General features: G+C 38.9%; 2 protein-coding genes across 2 annotated transcripts; both read left to right on the forward strand.

Moving 5' to 3' along the window:
• Positions 1 to 15155: 15155 nt before the first annotated feature.
• On the forward strand, positions 15156 to 16946 carry LOC108207198 (uncharacterized). The gene has a single exon (XM_064086777.1). It carries the CDS (start codon positions 15156 to 15158, stop codon positions 16944 to 16946), a length of 1791 nt encoding a protein of 596 aa, XP_063942847.1.
• Positions 16947 to 16964: 18 nt separating this feature from the next.
• On the forward strand, positions 16965 to 19874 carry LOC135150468 (uncharacterized). Its single transcript, XM_064086778.1, has 2 exons — positions 16965 to 19087; positions 19193 to 19874. The coding sequence occupies exons 1-2, from the start codon at positions 16965 to 16967 to the stop codon at positions 19872 to 19874; spliced, it is 2805 nt and encodes a 934-aa protein (XP_063942848.1).
• The last annotated feature ends 2889 nt before the right edge of the window (positions 19875 to 22763 follow it).

The raw sequence follows: 22763 nt of genomic DNA on the forward strand, positions 1-22763 counted from the left end.
GCAATGTCCTTCATCAGGTCATTCATAGAATTTTCCTCCATCTGTGGAGCAATATATTCTTCAATCCCGTCCTGTTGTTCGACATACATTAAACACATCGAAAAAAACATAAGTTATTTAATCATACGAAATTCTTATTCTACACATGATGCTAACCATTTCAGTGCCTGCACTTCTTTCCTCGTCACTATTTGATTGCAAGTCTTCTGTGTCTTCAATGGCCTGATCATCATGACACATTTCTCTAGCTCCACAGGTCTCGACAGCACTGCATCCGACTGAAAGGGAAACAACCATGGTAGCCGTCAACAATTTTATAGTTCTAAATTCAATTAAAATCAACAACTTTGGCGGAAAATTACCTCACTCTCCTTTACAAGAGGAACTATTTCTCCCACCCCAAAACTTCCTTCAGTTAATTCAACTTTTCATTGTTCCTAATCAACATACCTAACCAACCTCTGTAGGACGGGAACATCGGAGGGACATCAAGAGAGGAACACAGGCACGATTAGCACGATAATATTAAAAAATAAAGGTTTGAGCTCCCAAGACTGTTTATAGTTTCTAAGTAAACAGGAATTAAATTTATGAAACTTACTATGAGGAATGGTAGTGATCCAGTAAAACTCCTCTTCTTCTCAGCAACCCAATAAGCGTATGAACTTTGCAACTTATCAATTAGAAGACGACACCAATTATATTGTGCACAAGCATCCAAATCCAGATCTGATTTAATAACATCCCTATTCAGGTAGCGTATCTGATGACCTTCGATAAAAAAGTTATATAACATCACCAATAAATTAAGCTTGAAGATCTTATCCGCTACTTCCCTTTCAAGTAATTTGTTTCTCACAGTCAACGGAGAAATTTCACATCCAGCCTTTCCATCAAATTGTCCACACCACACAGCAACATTCGGTTCCGTTTCACTTGCTGTCAACACCAATTCCCCCATTGGTATCCCGAGCACATTGTTCACAAGTCTATCATTGATTTCTATGGTACAACATTTGAGAACTGGTGCACAATTTTCAACATCAAATGCTTGACCTAAATTATATCCTAGCATATGTGCATAGCATACCATATCAAAATTGAGCAATTCACCACAACCGGTACTCCTTACCCAATTAGCTTGTTCTTCAGTCAAGTTCCTCAAGATATCTTTGATATTAGAAGGTGAACATTTTCTCTACAGGTAGCCTTCGTACGATCTCCCCTTCTTCGGTTTCTCATTTCTACTAGGTGAAGCCTCCTTCGACTTATGTCTAATAAGGTATTAAGATATTATCAGCATCCTAACATTAACACCAGCAGTTGATCTCCCTTTTTTCCCCATGCCCTTGTTTACCACTTTTCTTCGGCTACCCTTGGCCCGTTCAGCATCTGCATAAAGCTTTGTCTCCTGCAACATAGTAAAAGAATTTTAGTCGCTGAATAGGCACATTTGTTGGCATACATCACAATGTAATTACCTTCGTATCTCTGTTCCTTTTTTTGGTTGTCTTGACTACTCATTCATTCGCTGAACCAACGAATTTCACATCCATTACTTTCCCTCCCTTACTCTGCATTCGTCTCGGTTTCGTCTTTCCAAAATGCTCAACTGGTATAACGAAGTCATCGTCATCGTCCGTTAGATCAGTACCATGGCTTACTTTCCCCATCTGCCATTCTGCTCTCATGTCTAAGCTACCAGCTTGTACAGCGGAATTAGATCCATGTGTAGCTCTGCTGCCACACTGCATTGGGTTTCCTTGTTCAGTTCCCTTTTTGTTCACCATTTTTGTATATCTATGAACCAAGCTGCTACTATCGGAGTCTATTTTAATATAAATAGGTGCCTTTTTGGGCCAATTGTATAACCATGGACTCTCGATGAGACGTGCACTCCTCCTTCTTGCTGCAACATTATGAAACAACATTTAAGTTATTAGAAGACACTTACAACTACTTATCACTAGTTCATTTCCAAACAACACAAAAGATCTATGGTATAAATTATAAGACACATAATTTAATTTAGCAAACTCGGGGTCGCTCCCCAATATAGTAAGAAACCCCTAAAAACAAATTACACAGTCTTCTAGGGCATAAATATACCAATTTCCCGAATTCATACACCTATTTACCAAGAAAGGAATCTAAATCTTGATACAACAACGACACGACAATATAGACTAAACAATAACATTGTCTCCCAAATCTCAAAACAGACCAAGAAACGAGTCAAAAAAATACATTAAAGATAAACACCCAAGGCATATTTTCGTATAGTTCTCTTGTCTACAACATGCTAATCAAATTAAAGAACAATACCCATAAACAAATTCACAATGATACTGTCTACAAATATATTAGGGACAAGCAAAACATCAATCACCCAACGATTTATCACTTTAAACTAACATGCAAGTGCAAATTGTGCAACACAGAAACATGAAAACCATTGAAGTACAAGATGGATTAGCAGTTTACTTGTTTACAACTCAAACTAATCGAAACTGACCTGAACTCATCCCTTGGTTTCGCAGCAATATTAGAGTGGTAGACATTTATCACAATGCTTCTGATGTGCTCCTCTACCATTCTTCGTGGCCGTGTTTATCTAATAAGAATATCGGTTTTGATTTCGGGGGAGTGATTTTTGGGGAAACAATTGTGTAGTAACTGTCACTTGAATGCCGTAGTAAACGGGGATACGATTTTGTAGACATACGATTTGTACGTTGTTGTATACAGACATATATATATATATATATATATATATATATATCAAGTAGTTTTTAATTTAAAAAAGTGACAGTTGTCGCTCAGATCTGCCGTCCATTCTACTTATAATCTAACGGTCCTGGAGTAGGTCTCCAAGTAGTCTAAAAAATCAAGACTCCAACGAGCCCCACTTATATATATATATATATATATATATATATATATATAGGCAAGTGATCAAATAAAAACCAACTCTTAAATACAAACTAAAAAACAGTTTCCCTACCACTACTTATAACTACGGGTATCACTAATTTATACTGCACTAATCACTGTTTCTATACAGTATATAAACAACGATTTTTATTGTCAAAATGGAAAAAATCTACTTACCTAAACTATTAATAATCGATTATAGATGATTAATTTCAGTCGTAGAAAGGTTCTTGGCGGTAGGATGCCACAAGAGAAGTTATATGATGGTGGTAAGTACTCGCTAGCTTTAGTAAGTTATGATGGAAAGTGTATGTGGCTATTGTTGATGGTAGGCAACGGTGGAAAGTCATAGAAACGTCTGGTAATGGTGGTAAGAGGTCCATTATTACGGTTGGGTGAAGATGATGGTCATATACATTGCATATATCTGTATGTATATATTTATATTTGGGAGATATTTTATATATATAATAGTGATCTGTGATGTACATACAGATATATGCAATGTATATAAATAATGGAAGCCGGCATGGAGGTGGTGGTTATGGAAGGTCGGGAGGCACGGAGGTGGAGAGAGCAGCCGAGACCTGGCGGGAGTGGCGGAGTGAAGCTGCCGAAAGTGGGATGGAGGCAGATGCTGGGTTGGTGGGTTGGAGAAGAAGAAGGAGAAAGTGGGGTTGTTTAAGAATTTAGTGATATCCTCTTAGAAATTTAGTGATAGTTTCTAGTGGTTTCTATTGGAGTAAGACTCTACATATATAGATATATATATATATATATATATATATATATATATATATATATATATAGAGTCATACTCTACTACAAACCAACTTATTCTACAAACTAAAAACCAAGCTGAAATATCACTAAATCTTAAATCAAATACCATTAATTTATGTAACAACCCCATCTCCACCTCCATCTTCACCAACCCCACCTTCGCCTCTACCTCCACCTCCTTCAGCGCCGCTTCCGTCATCACCTTCGTCATCACAACCACCACACGTCTATTGCCGCCTTCCCCTCCATAACCACCACCTCTATGTCCGCCTTTCTCTAACAACTTCATCTTCACTAATCCCACCTCCTTCACTGCCTCCAACTCCACCTCCTTCAGCTCCATTGCCGTCGTCACTTCCATTATCACCACCTCCATATTCATGGCCCTCGCCCCCTCCATAACCAAAATCTCCATGTCCACCTCCATTATTTCTATCACCATCAAATCCACTTCCACCGCCCCCTCCACCCCCATCTCCACCTCCACCTTCGTCTCCGGCCTCACCTCCGTCGCCTGAAATCGTAACTCCTACCCATTGTCACTTTCACCAGGTTCTGTTTTTGTACCCGCTGTTTTACCAATTTCTGAAGCGATAATAACTAATTTATACAACAGAAATTACTAATTTGCACAAAGGAAATCACTAAAATATATAGCAGGAAATCCCAAATTCTAAAACAAATTTGTTCACGAACGGGTCAGATTGTAGTGGCAGTAGTGTGGCGGTTGGGATCGGGATGGGTGATTAGATGAAGTATGATCAAGATGGCAGTGGTGGTAGGTTTGAAGGAGGAAAGAGAGGACAGTAGGGTTGTTAAAAGAGATGAAGATGGAGTTAGTAGATAGTGTGAAATAGTTTTTAGTTTGTATTTAAGGGATGGTTTGTATTTGATCACTAGCCTATATATATATATATATATATATATATATATATATATATATTTATAGATATAGATATAGATATAGAGAGAGAGGGCTACTCTAGTGAGAACTTTAACTGGTGAGAACTAGATACCGGGCTTTAAACAAAAATAGATACCGGGCTTAAAATTGGGAACAAGGCCCACTAACATAAACATTCTAGACATCGGCGGTTTTTAAAAATTAAAATCAGTATCAAACGTAACCATACACCATTACCCACTCAAACTCTCGCGAGAAAATCACCCCCAAATCACAAATCTCTTAACTACGCTGCTCAATTGCCGTGTTTTGCTGTTGAACGCTTCTCAACGCTGCTCAATTTGTTCTTGTAAGTGTTCGACTGTTCGTACACATTGTTCCTTTCACTACTCTAACGAATCACTATAAATTTGAGTAGTTATGTAAATAGATTCTTCATTACGAATCATTGATGTTAGACACTTTGTTTTTTTGCAGATTTCGTGCTTGGACGAAACTCGAGCACTAAAAAACCGGTATGTGAGTTTTATATAGAGTATGCATGTGTTTTTAGTTAGTTTTTGTGAAGTGCATATCACTAAATCACTTCCAAATCGATAAGTTTGTATTAATTTTTGATTTTAACTGTATTGAGAGTAACTTGTATACGTGTTTAATTAAAAACTTTGCTTAGGGTTTTGTGCATGATTTAATCAGTTTAAGATGTGCAGAGCAGTAATTATTTATTTGTAGTTTAGTGCTCAGAGGTTTTGTGATAGGCAACAGTATGTTTTTTTGCTTCCTATGTTTGCATTTGATTTGAGGTGTTTATTTTGACAAATTGCAAAAGTGGAAATGTGGTTGAGGGGGAGTGTGATCTGAAATGGTAGGATATTTATGTTTCCATCCCCTGAGAGATTATCCACATTCAAAAAGAAGAAAAGTGATTTCCACAAGTTAAGATGTTTAATTTGAAGTATCAAAAAGCTCAGGTGAGCATTTTTGTTTCATAACCTTACTTACTCAAAACATTAAGTATCAGAGCACTTATGTATAGAGCGTGTGTGTAATATTGTTTATGTTTCTTAGGACTAGTTCATCTGTTGCATTTATAGTTCTTCCACTTGCACATGTGCATTTTAGTATCCTGAGAACTTATGTATCAGAGCTTGTGTATAATGCCTCTGAATTGATTGAGTGCCTCTTACCATGGTTGATAGGTTTCACTAAGTGAAGAGGAAGCAAGGTCTTTCCTGTGTACTATGCATATGGAAGGTAAGAAACCTATTCACTGATTTGTGTCTATATTGTACTTTTGGCATTTTATGGACTGATCAAACACAAATCATATATACATTATAGAATTATGTTGCTAGATATAGGTTTTAAGTGAACACCATGTATGTAGTTGTATAAATACCTAAGTTACCTCTAAGAAATCAGTTGTTCTCTTGATTGCAAGCTCTTGCACTGTTTTATCCACCAAGATAATTAAAAAAATATGCACAAAGTACTTATTAGCATACATAAAGCACTTAAGTATACACAAAAAACACTTAGAGGTATAAAAAATACACTGATTTATAAAATATGCACAAAGCACTTAAAATTACACACAAAGCACTTAATAAATAAAATATTAAATACTCAAGGCATCTAATCTGTTGTTATGTGCTACATGTGCGTGAAATTAAATGACATATTTTCTTGTATTAGGACCCAGTAGAAGGCAAAGAAAAAGATTAAAGAAAAAAAGCTTTCCAACAACATCATCTTCTGCTCCATGCAATATCGAAACAATGAGGAATCCAACATTCAGTGATGATGACGACTTTGAAACACCAATACCAAAAACAAAATCAAAGCCCTATACTACAAACCTCCGAACAGAGGACGGAGTGCGCAAAGAAATAAGATTAAAATTTGCCGCTGACAATTCAAAATTAACTCCGAAAGCACTGTCTTTGAGGAATGAAAAAGGAAATAGACTTAAGAAAAGGGCAACGAAACTTAAAAGAACAATCATTGACAAGCACGGTGTTCAGGTATTATTCTTGTAATTCATGATTTCAATAAACTTTATATATTTAAAATTGACCATGTGACTATTATTATTTTTTAAATAGGCAAGTGATGTGGAAGAGGAACGAGGACAGTTGCCAAAACATGCAGAACAAAAGAAACAACTAAAGAAAAGAAATGCAATTAACAAACTAGTCAGCAATGTTTCTATGTTTGTTTCATTATATGTGATATTTCACCCTTCATTAGTTACTGATTCAATGTAATTTGTAATGTTGTTGTGTTGGTTTTGTTTAATATTTTTTAAGCAAAAGAGCCCAGTTAAAACGAGGAAGACAATCAACGCAAGAAAATCAAAGAAAAGGGACACCCACAAGAAAAGGTAAAGATTCATGAATCTACACTTTTCATTAATGTAAACAAAATACAATGTAGCTCTGTTTATATTCTTTGCATATCAATATTTTGCTCATCGTAATTTCTAAAATGTGTTACTATCACTTTATTGAAATAAAAATATTAACATCTTTGCCATTTTAGGCAAAGGAAGCTGTTCAAAAGAATAAAGAGAGGCAAAATAAGAAACTAAAATATAAAGAAAACTCCAGAAAAGGTATACATTATAAGCACTGTTCAATAAAGTTAACATATAGCATTTTTGATTAGTGGTTTTTCTTTGTTACTTTACTAATAAAATTGTAGGAGTATATTATTTTAATTTTTTGATGCTTCGTTCAATTCCTTATATTTTAATGCAGGAATCAGATAATTCCGATGATGATGAGGAGGAGGAGGAAAAAGAAAATGGAAGGAAAAAAACATAACAGAAGCATTTAAACTAAGAAACTCTCCTGCAAATCTTACATTCATGATTTCAGGACGTTCTGAAGAGCAAGAAGAGTGGATCCGAAAAACGGGTTTTGGCCCCTTATTGGACTTCACATTAGATAAAATACCTAACAGACTAGCATATGATGTGCTCAAATCATTTGATCTGGTTACTCAGTCCTTAAAACTTCCAAATGTAACACTCCAACTAACGGAAAAGGATGTATATGAAACTTTGGGACTACCTGTTGGAACAAGAAGTTTCAGTTATGCAACTACAACAGCAAGGAAAAATTTTTGGACGTCCCAATTTCCAGAATCAAATCCATACAATGTGCGACCTCTACAAGTTATTGATAAAATGAAAGGAATGATGGCAGCAAATGAGATGTTCAAGATAAATTTCATGGTTATGTTATCCAACTTGTCGCTTGAACGAAACATATCTTCTTACTTACTCAGGGATATACTGCACAGTGAAATTAATTTTAAAGAATGCTTTCAAAATAATTGGGGAGAGATGTTGATCAAGAGCCTTGTAAAGACCATCAATAATTGGGAAGTGAACCGTTCATTGTTCTTTACGAGACCAATAATTTTTCTCAATGTATACAAAACACTTCCCCCAACATTTAATTTACGAAATTTCTTTATTTTTTGATTATCAACAAGCTCTCTGATATTATCTAAATCTTTACAGGTATTCTATGTCGATTGGGTTACCATCAAAGGTGCTGAAAATGTAGAAAGATAGTTCCCAACATTCAAAGGATGGACGAGACAAGCACTTAAGCAAAGGCAGGCAGCAGAATTGAAGGCAAAAGTTTTTGGAAGAGGGGACATAATCAAACCTAGATGGCAGGTACAATATGATAAATTATGCTACCTACACTTCAACTTTGTTTGATATATACAGACACAGAGCACTTAATAATATACACGAAACACTTAATAAAAATCCACCAAAATAATTAAAAATATGCACAAAGCACTTAATTTCATACACAAAGAACTAAGGCATACCCAAAACAAAACACTTAGAGGTATAAAAAATACACATAATTATAAACTATGCACAAAAGCACTTAAAATTATACACAAAACACTTAATAAAAATTTATATTTTAAGATCATTTGCATAATATAATAAGCACAATTTTGCTATGTATTAGGAACAAGGGAAAAATGTTGAATCAACGGCAGAAAAAGAGGCCACTGTATCATCTCCAACAACAAGAGAACAAGAACAATAAGCACAACATGATTGGTTTGATAGATTAAGTATTAAAGCGTCAATGTTGGGGGACGCTATTGAAGCATACAAGAAAGAAAATGAATCAGCTATAGCACTCATGACTCGTGATGATCCTGATATAATAGAAATTCAGTTAGTATTGAATGAGATGATAAAGACATTACCAAGCACAACACACGTGTCCAACAGTAAAGGTGCACCTGAAGATGCAGGGATGCAACCTCAAAACACCAGTAACAAAGGTTCAAAATTGTGCAACCTTTTTATGACTATCATACCTTTTTTATTATACTTCTACAACTCATCTAATGTGTATAATTATAACTTTTTTATAGGTGAAAATGTGAATGATGTTGATAACTTTGGTGACAAATTTGACTATGATAATGTAATAGATCACAACATCATAGACCATGTAGAAATTCTTGAGTATCTGTATTCTTCACAAGGAAGAAGGGACACAGAAGGATCGGATGATGAATTCTTTATTCCTATCTTCTCGTTAGGTATCCATGACCAAGGTGATCCAGTGTTGGAAGTATGTAAAGATATAAACAAGGACCATGGAGATCAACCGAATACTGATGGGGACAGTCATCCAAGTATGTTTCAGACCCCATTACCACAAGATAAAATGTCAAAGAGAAAAACCAAACTTGCAGCAATTTATCTATCACCATATGTACAAAGAAATGTCGACCTTAATGCAAAATACTCAACTGAAGAGTACTCGACATGGAGATGGATAATTCAACAAGGCAAAGACCCACTGTAAGTATTAGCACTAGTTTATATATAAACACGAATCAAGTACTACACAATCATTTTTTGTTTCTAACATCATATGTTTATTATTAGGGAGCTTTTTTTCAAATGTGGTGTATAGTTTTGTATTCGGGAGCACATGATGACTTTCAAAGAAAAGGAAAAGCTATATTACTCCTTGGTAGATGTTTGGGCAACATTGTTGAATGACAGAGAAAAATACAAAGCACCTGAATCACCATTCCGCATATTTTTTGACACTGCATTCTCGATAAACTCTATACCCTATCGAGTATGTGTAAAATTAATATCCAACTAAATTCATATTTTCATACAATTAACATATTCACAATGTTTGAAAATCCGCAGAATGTGCCGTTAAACAAAGAAAAAGATGACAACACTTCTTTAAAGTAAACCCTGACAAGAAAATTCAAGAGTGCGACCTGGTAGTTATGATAGTTTCTGGTACTATATAAACATTTTTTTCTACATGCTACATTCTCATCGCTTCAATTTATGGTTTTGTAGATCTTTTTCCCAGTTTTGGCTGATGAACATTACTATCGGCTATGCTTCAATGTCAAGAACAAGGCTTTTGAAGTTTTTGACAATATAAGATTAGGGAAATCTGCTGCCAAAATATATGGAAAAGATGTTCAGCTACAGGTTAAAACACTAAAAACTGTATTTAAATGCATTGTTACTTTTCTCACCTAATATATAATTAAATATGATCTGATTATTTATATATTTTTTATGGGACAGAGGAAACATTTTGTAACATACTTGGAAGAAAAGCAGCTAGTGCTTCTAGCTGATAAAATAAAACAGCTGAAGCCTAGTTACCCAGCACTAAAGTGGCAAACTTTAAGGAATTATGAAGACTGTGGAATTTTTTTTATGAGACATATGGAGACTTATATGGGTGAACAGAATACCTGGAATACTGGATTTAAAGCAGAGAAGGTTAATAGAGTATATATTTACATATATTTTATATGATTATAATCCTCATAATTATTATATTTTGCGTTGAATTAGATATTTATTTAATAGATTTTAATGTTTTATTGTAGGAAGCAAGGAGTTCCTAAACTTGGAAGAAATTGGAATAAAAAGCTTAATTTCAAGATTAATTAGAAAGAAATTCGGATTTATTGGATTGCTTGCACTTGAATCACTGTTTGGGCCATATCTTGAGTTCTAGAAGTCAGAATTGGGTGATCTTACCGCCCACGCGAAGCTTAGAGAATTTTATTTAATTCAGAGGTGGTCCAATATCCAAAATCCAACAGAAGCATCCCAGAAACATGACACAAAACAGAGCTACGAATTTTCCTCGGAGAAACCAATTTCGTTTAGGAAACTGTTTTGTATTCCCTTGTAAGCATTAAAATCAAATATATATTTATAGGGATAGACATTAGAGAGAGTATTGTATTGTATTGTATAATTAGGTTAGGTCAAAAATACTTTGTCTCTTCTTCTTCAAGACTCCGGGATTGAAGAATCCACTGTATAATCCATCTTTATTTTCTTTTATTCATCTATTATGCTAGAGTAGATTTTATTCTGGAATTGAGTTGAACCCTAGTTATAGTTGATGCATGATTTTCGATGATTTCTAGTTGATTATGTTAATTGCTCTTGCTTATTGAGTTGTGCTAATTAATAATTACTGGTCAGACGTGATTTTGTGTATTGTTTGAACCGATATCTATCTACCATCGGAAGTTGGATTTAGATGGTTGTGATTTACCAATAAGGACATGAACTTCTTCATGGAAATAGGTAGAAGGAATTGTTTGGAAGTTAGGATGCTGTGTTTAATGTCTCTAAACTGCATGATACCATGGAAATAGGCTTGATTGTATTTTTAGAGAAGCCAATAATACACGGAAGAGGTTATTGGTATTTTATACGGCGCATCTTTCCGCTTGGGTGATTTTCTGATTAATTGGGGGAGAAAATCATAATTGCATTAATTCATGCTAGTGGAGAGACTTGATTCTAGATATTTTTTTAGTTAATTGTTTTTTAGATTTTATTTGTATTAGTTTAATTATATCTCTAATTTTTATTGTGTTACTTGTTAGTTGGATTGAATCGAGAATAACTAGTGTTTGATACTTTTGTCTCTGTGGGAACGACTACATAGTTGGAAGGTTTGTTAGATATTATTATTATTTGATAGGCACCCGACAGCCTTGTCAAATTTTTGGCGCCGCTGCCGGGGACAAAGCGGTATTAGATTAGTTTGTTTTTGATAAGATCCAACTATTTTTTTTTCTGTTGCTTCGGATATTATTCTTGTTCCGTTTAATCCTTCACTTGTGGTTTTTATTGTTTCTTGCAATATTTGAGTTTCAGGTTTTCTACGACAAGAAAGTAAGCAAGTGAATGGAGGAGGAAGAAGAAAGCATGGAAGCATTGACTAAGGCTGTGCATAGAATATCTCGGATGGTCGATGAACTGGAGTCGAGATCTTCATATTTTGTTGCTACTTGTGAAGTTTGTGGTATGCAGGGACACGCTCGAAATTTTTGCCAATTCAACACCCCCTATTATCCAAACCAAGCACTGTATGGGGAAGGTAATTTTAATTACACTACCAATTAAAACTCTAACCAAATACCACAGTACAATCCATCTCCTAGCACATACAACTCTGGTTGGGAAAGTTATCCTGATTTTTCCTACCAAAACTACTCACCTCAATCACAAAAATCTAGCTTGGAAACTGCCTTGGAAACTTTTATCTCCGAATTTTCTCAAAGTCAACCATTTAATCCTCAGTTTGAAGAGATGCAAGTTAGTCCATGCCAAGCTCAACCACCTGAAATCTACCCTCAACCACCACAAAATTCCCACTTGGAAATTCTTTTGCAAGAATTTATTTCAGCACAAGAGAAAAAGAATGAAGAGTTTAAGACACATCTCAATGAGATGCAAGCTCATACCAAGTTCATGGAAAAGACACTAGCACACATGACTCAACAGGTAACTCAATTCGTCGAGATGCGCACTCAAACGGATAGTGAACCTACGAGTCAAATTGGCGATGCAACTTTGTGGAATGGTGAGGAGATCAAAGAGTCTACGAACGAGGTAAGTAAAGGTAAGATAATTTTTTATGACTTTGATGATGATGATGATGATGATGATGATTTTGAATCTCTTGTACTTGTTGATCCTTATGTTTCTGAAGAAATTAACTTATGTGAAAAATCTTGTGATAATAATGATGTTGATTTCTTATATGACTCTTTTTGCATGTTATTTAATGAGGGTGATAATATATGTGTGGTGGATATAGATTCGAATAAGGATATTGTCGATTCAATTGTGGTAGTTGAGATGGAACCAGATTTGAAGACAATTGACTCAATTGATGTTAGGATTGTGAATATGTATATGCCTTTTGTCGATTCAATTTGGGAGATTTTTGTGAAAAGTAACTATAAACGTGTTGGTGATGATTTTTCTAAATACTTTCACATGACCAAATTTCTTGATCATACAAGTCTCGTTCGTCAATTTATATATCTTCTTGGTATTTTAATTGGTTCTCAAATGAATGGATTAATTGAAATTAGAAGATATGTACATTTGTTTGCTTTTTCACCTCATTGATAAATATTAGTTATTTAAATAAGTCGAGCTAATGACAATAAACAAGCGCTTCTTGGGAGGCAACCCATGATTTTTAATTATAATTTTTGTATTTTTTAGATTAGAAATTTTATTTGTATTTTTTTACTCAAGGTGTTTTAATAATTTTTGTGAAGTGTTTCAGAAAAGAGGGGAGTTTTATGGGTGTAAGAAAAAATTTTGAAGCAGAAATTCTTAAATGGCTGCCAAATGCAAGGCCGGCGATTTAGCTCATTTGGAACAGCACACTCAAATTTGTTCAAGTTCACTCATCGATCCATTTTTGGTCCAACCCATAGTCCATATCACAGCATGTCTAAATTATGCTGCCATGAGAGTTGAACCCACAACCTTTGAGTCATACTGGAAATCTCCAACCGCCTGGACAACTAACATTTTGAGTTATATTCATAAAATTTAATATTTGGAGCATTCATGGAGCTGGGTAATTAATTACAAGAAGCCACACTTCACTTCATTTTCATAGTAGGAGAGTATTTTTAACCTTTCTTTGTATGATTTTTATTTTATTCTTTTTGTATTTTTAGGAATATATTAATATTAATTTATTCATTGAGGACATTAACCATTTAAGTGAGGGGATGAGTTCCTAATGAATGAAAAAAAATCCAAAAATGTATATGATTAAAATTAAAAAAATTAAAAAAAACTAGAAAAAATTGTATATTGCCATGTCTTAAGTTTAGGAAATTCATGATAGTTGCATTTAAATTAGAGCATGTAGTTATTTAATTTTGTATGCATTTTTTTTTTTTAGTTTGTGATAGGGGTGGGATTAATTAAGTATTACGACCCGATCCAATAAAGGCCCGAGTAACCAGTTCAACCATGATAAACTCCGCGTCGGCCCAATGACGGCCCAAACCATATGTATATGGATCGTGAGGTAGATTTAGATAGGCTCGAGGCTCATTCGAAGGTCCAACCACGAAGTTAAGTCCTACGATACGGCTAACTCTCGTGGATAAACGTCCCGGAGTCCTAAGTAAATATTGACACCCAAAGATAAGAGTTATGTCTTATCTGTTGCTTCGAAGCGTACTTCGATACGAAGTCTGGTACGGGGAATCATACTTCCATACGACTTCTGACTCTGAAGTGCCTATATAAAGGGCTCTACCCCTCATAACTAGAACTACGTTTTGGACTTGATTCTTCTCCAAGAAGAAGATACGTAGGCATCTCGCACCGAGACCAGTCCAAAGCACGAATCGCTCACCCCTCGTTTTCTATTCCACAACATTTGGCGCCGTTTGGGGGAAGAGGACGACAACCATGACAAACCCAACCGGACCACGCTCTGAAATCCATGTTCCCCGCAGCCGAACTACCACCGGAGTCTCGACTGAATCGACCCCCATCACAACCTCCCTCCCACTTGGGACTACCCTTGCTCAGACCACCGCTCCCCTGACTTTTGGCTCACTGCCCCCTATGGCTCGAGTAATTGCAACCATTACCGACACCGGCACGCATTACTCGACTATCACAACAACCACTCGTGGAGGCACGAGAGATGACTATGTGCACGTAACTGATTACGATTCCTCTGAATCGGAGCAAGAGCATGATACCCCCCCTCGAAGGAGAAGAGATGCTGACCCTACTCGACACCGTCGACGCCGCCATAGGCAGGATGCTAATGAGCCCCGAGGAGCGACGAACCAAGCATATGAGGATCGAATCCGTGCTTATGAGGAGGAAATTGCATGATTGAAAAGGGACCAGGCAAGATTACCGCCTCCGGAACCAAGGGACGAAAACCCTCGTCAAACCTTCATGAATCAGATCCACTTGTTACCAGCGGGCGATCCCAATAACCCCGTTCCACCTTTCACCCAGGTAATTATGGGGGCAAGAATCTGCAGAAAATTCAAGCTCCCAACCATTAAAGCTTATGATGGCACGGGTGACCCCGCTAACCACGTTCGGACCTTCATGAACGCTCTGTTGATCCAACCCGTCACAGAGGCAATCAAATGACGCGCTTTTCCTCAGACCTTGAGCGGGATGGCTCAACATTGGTATAGTCGCCTACCCCTGAATTCTATTTCTTGTTTTGCTGACTTGAGCAGGGCTTTCATAGGGCAGTTTGTTCGAAGCAAAACGCACGCTAAGAGCTCTGCCTCTTTAATGAATCTACATCAAGGTAAGAACAAATCGCTCCGAGAGTATATGAATCGTTTTACCAAAGAAGCCTTGAAGGTCCCAGACCTAGATAAAAAGATAGCCATGATTGCACTCCAGCAGGGTACCACTGATGACAACTTTCGTCGATCTTTAGCCAAGAGGGCGCCTGATAATATGAATGACTTGCAAGAGAGAGCTGGGAAGTATATTAAGGCGGAGGAAAGCCTAAGAAAATCCCAGAATAACCAAGGACCAAACACCAACTTCAAGAAACGTGGGAGCGACGCCGAGTATAACGCTGAGAACAAATATGCCAAGAAGGATGATGATGAGAAGTCGCCTGCTAAAAAGAAGCTAGGACCGAGGTTCACAGAATATGCCAGGCTTAATGCCCCAAGAAGTCAAATCCTGATGGAGATCGAAAAGGATGAGAGTGTTCGATGGCTGAAGCCTATAAGGACCGACCCGGAGAAACAAAACAAAGATTTGTATTGTCGATTCCACAAGGACACAGGACATAAGACCGATGATTGCTGGCAGCTGAAGGATGAAATCGGATTCTTGATCCGAAGAGGCAGGTTGTCTAAATTTACCAAGGATGGAGACAAGAATCATCGAGACAATGACAGTCGTGGAAGAGACAACGATGATAAAAGAACCCAGCCTCGAGGGCCTGTGATTAACGTGATCTCCGGAGGACCTACGGCTGCAGGCACTTCTAGTAATTCAAGGAAAGCTTATGCAAGAGAAGTGATGAGCATAGTTGGAGAACCTCCGAAGCGGGCTAAAATTGATTATGCTATGGCATTTGATAACATTGACCTTGAGAAGGTAAAATTCCCTCATGATGATCCTTTGGTAATTACGCCAGTGATTGGAAACTCGTCTGTAAAAAGAGTCCTCGTTGATAATGGAGCCTCGGTGGATATCTTGTTCTATGACGCATATGAAAAGATGGGGTATTCTGATACTCAACTGACACCCTCAGATATGCCCATATATGGCTTCAACAATGGAGAAACAAAAATCGAAGGCATGATCCAGCTTCCTGTAACTATGGGCACCGAGCCTAGACAGGCCACGTGTATGCTGAATTTCTTGGTTGTTAAGGCCTCGTCAACCTATAACGCTAACCTTGGAAGGACTGGGATACACACTTTCAAAGCAATTCCATCCACCTACCACATGAAGATTAAATTCCCAACCAGGAATGGGATCGGAGAAGAATTGGGGGATCAGAAAATGGCTCGAAGTTGTTATGTCGGAGCCCTGAAATCCGGAGGAACTGGGGGGCAAGTGCTACCCATAGAGGACCTTGATGTTCGAGAGGAGGAAGAAAGAAGAGACAAGCCTGCCGAGGACTTGATTCCAATTCCATTATATATTGAGGAACCCGAAAAGGTCACCTATGTTGGAGCATTACTCCAGGAAGACTTGAAGCAAGAACTAGTGAAATTTTTGAGGAACAATCGTGATGTTTTTTCTTGGACAGCGGCCGACATGCCAGGTATCGATCCCTTGTTTATGACCCATAAGTTGAATGTGAACCCCGAGAGGAAACCAATTAAGCAAAAGAAGAGGAACTTCGTCCCCGAAAGGCAGGAAGCCATTAAACAGGAGGTTGACAAGTTGTTGGAAGCAGGGTTTATCGAGGAGATTCAGTTTCCATAATGGTTAGCCAATCCTGTTATGGTCAAGAAAGCTAATGGAAAGTGGAGGATGTGTGTGGACTTCACCGACCTAAACGACGCTTTCCCAAAGGATTGTTTCCCTCTTCCGAGGATAGATACACTAATAGACGCCACTGCTGGTCATGAGATGCTAAGCTTTATGGACGGCTTCAGTGGATATAATCAGATCCGGATGGACAAGGACGACGTACCCAAGGTATCATTCATTACTGACTTTGGTGTATTCTGTTATTTGGTTATGGCGTTTGGACTTAAGAATGCAGGGGCCACATACCAACGTCTGGCAAACAAGATGTTTAAACATCTAATAGGTAAGACTATGGAAGTGTATGTTGATGATATGTTGGTGAAAAGCTTGAATAAAGCGGATCACCTTGAACACTTGAAAGAGGCTTTTGAAGTCCTAAGGACGCACAAGATGATGTTAAGCCCGACCAAGTGTGCCTTTGGGGTTGGTTCCGAGAAGTTCCTGGGTCTAATGGTCTCCGAGCGCGGTATTGAGGCCAACCCTGACAAAATAAAAGCTATCCTCGACATGAAACCACCCAAGAATGTAAGGGATGTACACAAGTTAACAGGAAGGATTGCAGCCTTGGGAAGATTTGTATCCAAGTCGGGGGACAAGTGCTTACCTTTCTTCAAAGCATTAAAGAAGGTTAAGAACTTCGAATGGACAGACGAGAGCCAAGTAGCCTTTGAAGAACTGAAAAAGTACATGGCGGAGCCACCTCTCATATCGAAGCCTATCGATGGTGAGATCTTGTATGTATACTTGGTTGTTTCGCAACAAGCACTGAGCGCTGTGTTAGTTCGAGAGGAGTTGAAAGTTCAGAAACCGGTGTACTATGTGAGCAAGGTTCTGCATGGAGCGGAGCTCAATTACTCGGTGATCGAAAAGTTTGCTTTGGCCATGATTACGGCCTCAAGAATGTTGAGACCATATTTTCAGTCTCATAAAATAGAAGTCTTGACAGACCAACCTCTTCCTAACGTTATACATAGCCCGAAGGCTAGTGGAAGATTAATCAAATGGGCAATTGAGCTCGGGGAGTTTGATATCCGATACAAGCCACGAACAGCGATTAAGGCTCAAGCTTTAGCTGACTTCCTCGTTGAATGTACCATTAGCAATGGGGAAGTCGGGGGACAGGAGGACAAGGTTGAAGACAAGGTTGAAGAACCCAAGGAACCTAAAGAATATTGGTTACTATTTTTTGACGGGGCTTCAAAAACAAAAGGTAGTGGTGCAGGACTTGTGCTCCAAAGCCCTGATGGCTTTATTGTGGAATATGCTATTAAGTTAGACTTCCGAACTACTAACAACGAAGCTGAATATGAGGCGTTGATAGCAGGGCTTGGTCTAGCCAGAACCCTGAGGGTAAGGAACTTAAAAGTTTGTGGTGACTCGAAGCTCGTAGTCTTCCAAGTAACTGGTGAATTTGAAGCTCGGGAAGACACAATGCTTAGATATCTAAGGATTGTAAAGACCCAAATGGCACTATTTGAAGAATGTATAGTAGAGTATGTGCCAAGGGAAGAGAACACTAAGGCTGATGCCTTGTCACAATTTGCATCTTCTGATGATGAGATATGCTCAGGAAGCGTTTATTATCAGGTTATGAGAACCCCAAGCATCGAAGCAAAGTTAGTTGCTCCAATTGACACAGGAGCCACCTGGATGGATGAGATCAAGTTGTATCTAGAAAATGGTCATCTGCCACCCAATGCCGATGAAGCGCGAAAGTTACAGGTAAGGGCCCTCAAGTATGTACTCATTGAGGGAATCCTATACAGGAAGTCGTTTGTTATCCCTTACTTAAGATGTTTAAGGACGGATGAAGCTCGGGAAGCCCTTAGAGAAGTTCATGAAGGTGTATGTGGCCAACACCTTGGAGGAAGGGCGCTAGCTCATAAAGTCACCCGTCTTGGATTTTATTGGCCGGATATGCTTAAGCATGCCCAAGATTATGTAAAGAAGTGTGATCGCTGCCAAAGGTTCGCACCAATAGTGCGACAACCCCTTGAGATGTTGACATCCATTAATACCCCTATCCCTTTTGCCATGTGGGGAATGGATATTCTTGGACCATTCCCACTTGCTAGTGCACAAAGGAAGTTCTTGTTAGTAGCAATTGACTACTTTACTAAATAGATTGAGGCCAAACCCCTGGCCAAGATAACCACCAAACAAGTTGCTCAGTTTGTATGGGAAAATATTATCCGCAGATACAGAATACCACGAATCGTGGTGACAGACAATGGGACCCAGTTCAACAATGCTGAGTTTAAGAGTTATTGTGAAGATTACTCGATTGAGTTACGATTTACCTCGATTGCCCATCCTCAAGCTAATGGACAGGCCGAGGTAGCTAACAGAATAATGCTTGATGGACTGAAAAAGAGAGTTGAGAAAGCCCAGGGGTTATGGGCCGATGAATTGCTATCTATACTTTGGGCGTATCGAACAACTTGTAAAGTCTCTACTAGAGCAACCCCTTTCCAGTTAGCTTATGGAGCTGAGGCAGTTGTGCCCCTTGAAATCACCCACACTTCCTCGATGGTCCAGCATTATGAGCCAGAAACCAATGAAGAAGGCATGAGACTTGCACTCGATATGATTGATGAAATTCGTGATGAAGCTCATGCTAAGATTGTGGAAAACCAGAAGCGAGCTTCCTACTACTACAACCTACGGGTTAAAGAACGATACTTTCGAGAAAGAGATCTAGTACTTAGAAAGGTTGAAGCTTCTGGAGTAGGCCCCAAGGGCAAGATGGCTCCAAACTGGGAAGGCCTTTATCAAGTCAAAGTTGTTACAGGCCATGGCTCGTATAAGCTTCAGATCCTTGAAGGAATCGAAGTCCCTAGGAGTTGGCATGCGACCAACTTAAAAATATATTATATTTGATACCTATTCTATGACAGTAGGAGTTAGTAGTTATCACCACAATAAGGTCATGTTGACCACTATCATGTAGTTGATTTCGAAAATAGTTTATCTCTTTTACTATGATATTAATAAAAGTCCCGAGGATTCTTCACCTTGATTTTCTCAAGTGTTACTAAGTTACATATGTTTTTTTTAAATAAACATCCTGAGTATGGATGAACATGGGTAAAAGTTTAAAGCTGAGAAAAGACACTAAATAAATTCTAAGTTAAAAATACGACAAGTAAAAGTCGAATAACCCCGTAGGGTCAATGCAAACAAATGGTTGAAAAGTCTAAGTTATAGACTCATAAGTGAGCATATCGAAAGATAATTCTTAAGTTAAATGCACAACGTGCAAAACAGACTTAAATTAATAAGTTAAAAGGTAAACCCCGAAGGTTTGATACAAATATTTTAATAAATTACAAAATAAGCCACGCAGGGCTGAAAGAAAGCCTAGTCTAGAGGAGCCCATCCTCAAAGAAGTCCTCTTGGACCTTCTCCTGATCCTGGGCCCCCTTTTCCTGGGCTTCTTGGTCCTGGGCTTCGTCCTAGGCCTCTACATCCTCCCCGAAATCCTCCTTAGCCTGATTTGGGTCCTCGATCATAAGATCCTCGGTAGGGATTTCTCCATCCTGGGAATCAACTGGATGCAACTCCCCAAGGTCCACGACCGCCATCGGAGAAGGGGTTTCCTCTCCGGGAAGTTTAGGAACCGGGAATCGCTCCAAAGTGACTCCCTCAATTTGGGCCCCCACCTCATCTATGATCCTTTCCCAACAGGACTTGAAGGTCTCGGGAAAGGAGGCGTCATACTCCGCCGCAAGAAGATCGTCGAATTCCGGCGACGCCTTAAAATCGGCGATCGCCTCCTGGCGCACCCTCGCCAACTCCGCTTCCAATGAGCGCACCTTCTCCTGCTCAGCCACAAGTTCAGCCTCCACCTTCCTGAACTGCTCGAAGTTGGCGGTTGAGGAGTCGAAGTAACGATCGCGATCACGTTCCGCTATCGCCTTCTCCGCCCTCACCGTTTTCAGGTTGTGGACGGCCGCCTTGAGATAGGTGTTCATCTGCAAAAGATGAAACAAAGAAAATTTTCTAAGTTAGAAAATTTTCTACGATAAGGGAGGAAAATTATAAGTGAAATAAAACTGGTAAAATGAAACTACATAATAAAATAAAGGAAAGTTTTGGGCCTTACCGTGGCCACGGCTTGGGCCCCCAACAGTTCGATTTGGAGATCCTCGGAGGACTCCACAATATGGGCCCTATCTCGGGGAGTGATCACATTTTTGGACCACTCAGCCGCGGCCCTTGCATCCCCGACAACGGTGTCCTTGTTGAGAAGGCCCCATTGGACCACATATGGGCTTGAGTCTTCCTCCACGGCCGTGGGCTTCGATGTCAGAAAGGCCGGGATTTTCTCCACGAAATCTTGAGCCCCGTCCTTCCTGGGCCGCTTGACCAGTTGAACTTCAGCCGCCACGACCTTCGTCGCGGCCTTCTCCCTTTTGGCGAAAATCACGCCCAATCTCTCCTTGGTTGCAAATAAAAAACCCAGAAAAGTTAGAACACATAACAAAACATATATATGTGTAAACAGGCCCAGAAATTAAAGGGGAAAAGGAAAATACCCTCTGGGCCCAAATCGCTTAGCCCATGTTCCTGGAGCGAAGCCTCAGAAACAAGCACGGAGCAATGGTGGAGGTGGTCTCCAGTTAAAATCGTTATAGCGGCCTCTTCCTCCACCCCCAATTTTAAGGACCTAACAGGCCCATCTTCGGCTCTGCTAAAGTCCGAATAAAAGTAGTCGGCCCAATTCCCATCATCCAAATAAAGGTAGAACCATTGCTTCTTCCAGTGAGGAAGGGAATCAGGGGCCGTACCCGACACAAATATGCTACGGGCCAAGGTCCTATATTTGGATCTTGACCCAACCCTCGTCGTTGGGCGCATTCACGGACTTAAATAAGTATCTAAAAACTGAAACACTAGGATCGATACCATGTTTCTTACATTGGACCAAAAAGCAGTATATAAACTTCCAGCCATTGGGCTGGAGTTGGGTTGGACAGACGCGGGCCTCGGCCAATAATCTAAAAACGAATTCAGGAGGAGGTAACCTAAAGTCCGCCTAAAAGGTTTCTTTATAAATTCTTATGGCCCCAGGTTTGGGATAACAGGCTCAATCATTTGGGCCTGGGGCCACGACCCTATAAGGCCCATTAATGCCAAAAAGATAAGCAATGGCATCAACGTCCTTCTGATCGTACTTAGAAGGAAATTTATACGCATCTAAGTGAAGTAGATTGGGAAAGGCTTGGCCAAATCCACTTAGCAAATCCCTAAGACAAACAACACTAGCATGAACGAGGGATTTTTTACCTCGATTGGCACGCGAACGAGCTGTAGTTGGCTGGGAAAGCTGGGATTGCTGGGAAGATGAAGAATCCGCCATTGATCTTCAAAGAAAGGAAGGTTGAAAACCCAGAAACTGATGAAGAGGGATGAAGATTGACCGGAATCTGGGAAAATCTTTGAAGATCACCCCGAAACTGGAAAGAACCTTGAATGTCGGCCGGAAACTGGGAAAATCTTGAAGATGGCCGAAAATACACCTGAAAACTCGCCGAAAAACTCGAGGAAACTAGAGAGTGTTTGAGAGTGTTTGAGAGGGTTTTTAACTCTTGAACTTGGAAACTTTTTGTGAAATGAGAAATGAACTCTCGAGTCATACATTATATAGACAACCCTCAACCGGTTCACTTACCGGTAAACCCTAAAATAAACAGGCTACAACCAGTAGAATGGGCCTTGGGCCGGTCACAAAGCCATGTCATAGGCGGGAAGCCCACGGATTTGAAA

This window comes from Daucus carota, chromosome 2 (assembly GCF_001625215.2).
Source record: "Daucus carota subsp. sativus chromosome 2, DH1 v3.0, whole genome shotgun sequence".
NCBI classification, from domain to species: Eukaryota; Viridiplantae; Streptophyta; class Magnoliopsida; order Apiales; family Apiaceae; genus Daucus; species Daucus carota.

What these genes read in the sequence shown, in the direction of transcription:
- LOC108207198 (XM_064086777.1), top strand. Translation starts at nt 15,156, where the DNA reads ATGGCTCAACATTGGTATAGTCGCCTACCCCTGAATTCTATTTCTTGT.
- LOC135150468 (XM_064086778.1), top strand. Translation starts at nt 16,965, where the DNA reads ATGGTCAAGAAAGCTAATGGAAAGTGGAGGATGTGTGTGGACTTCACC. An exon ending in AGTGCACAAAGGAAGTTCTT is followed by an intron (nt 19,088 to 19,192) that starts GTTAGTAGCAAT and finishes TATTATCCGCAG; the next exon opens with ATACAGAATACCACGAATCG.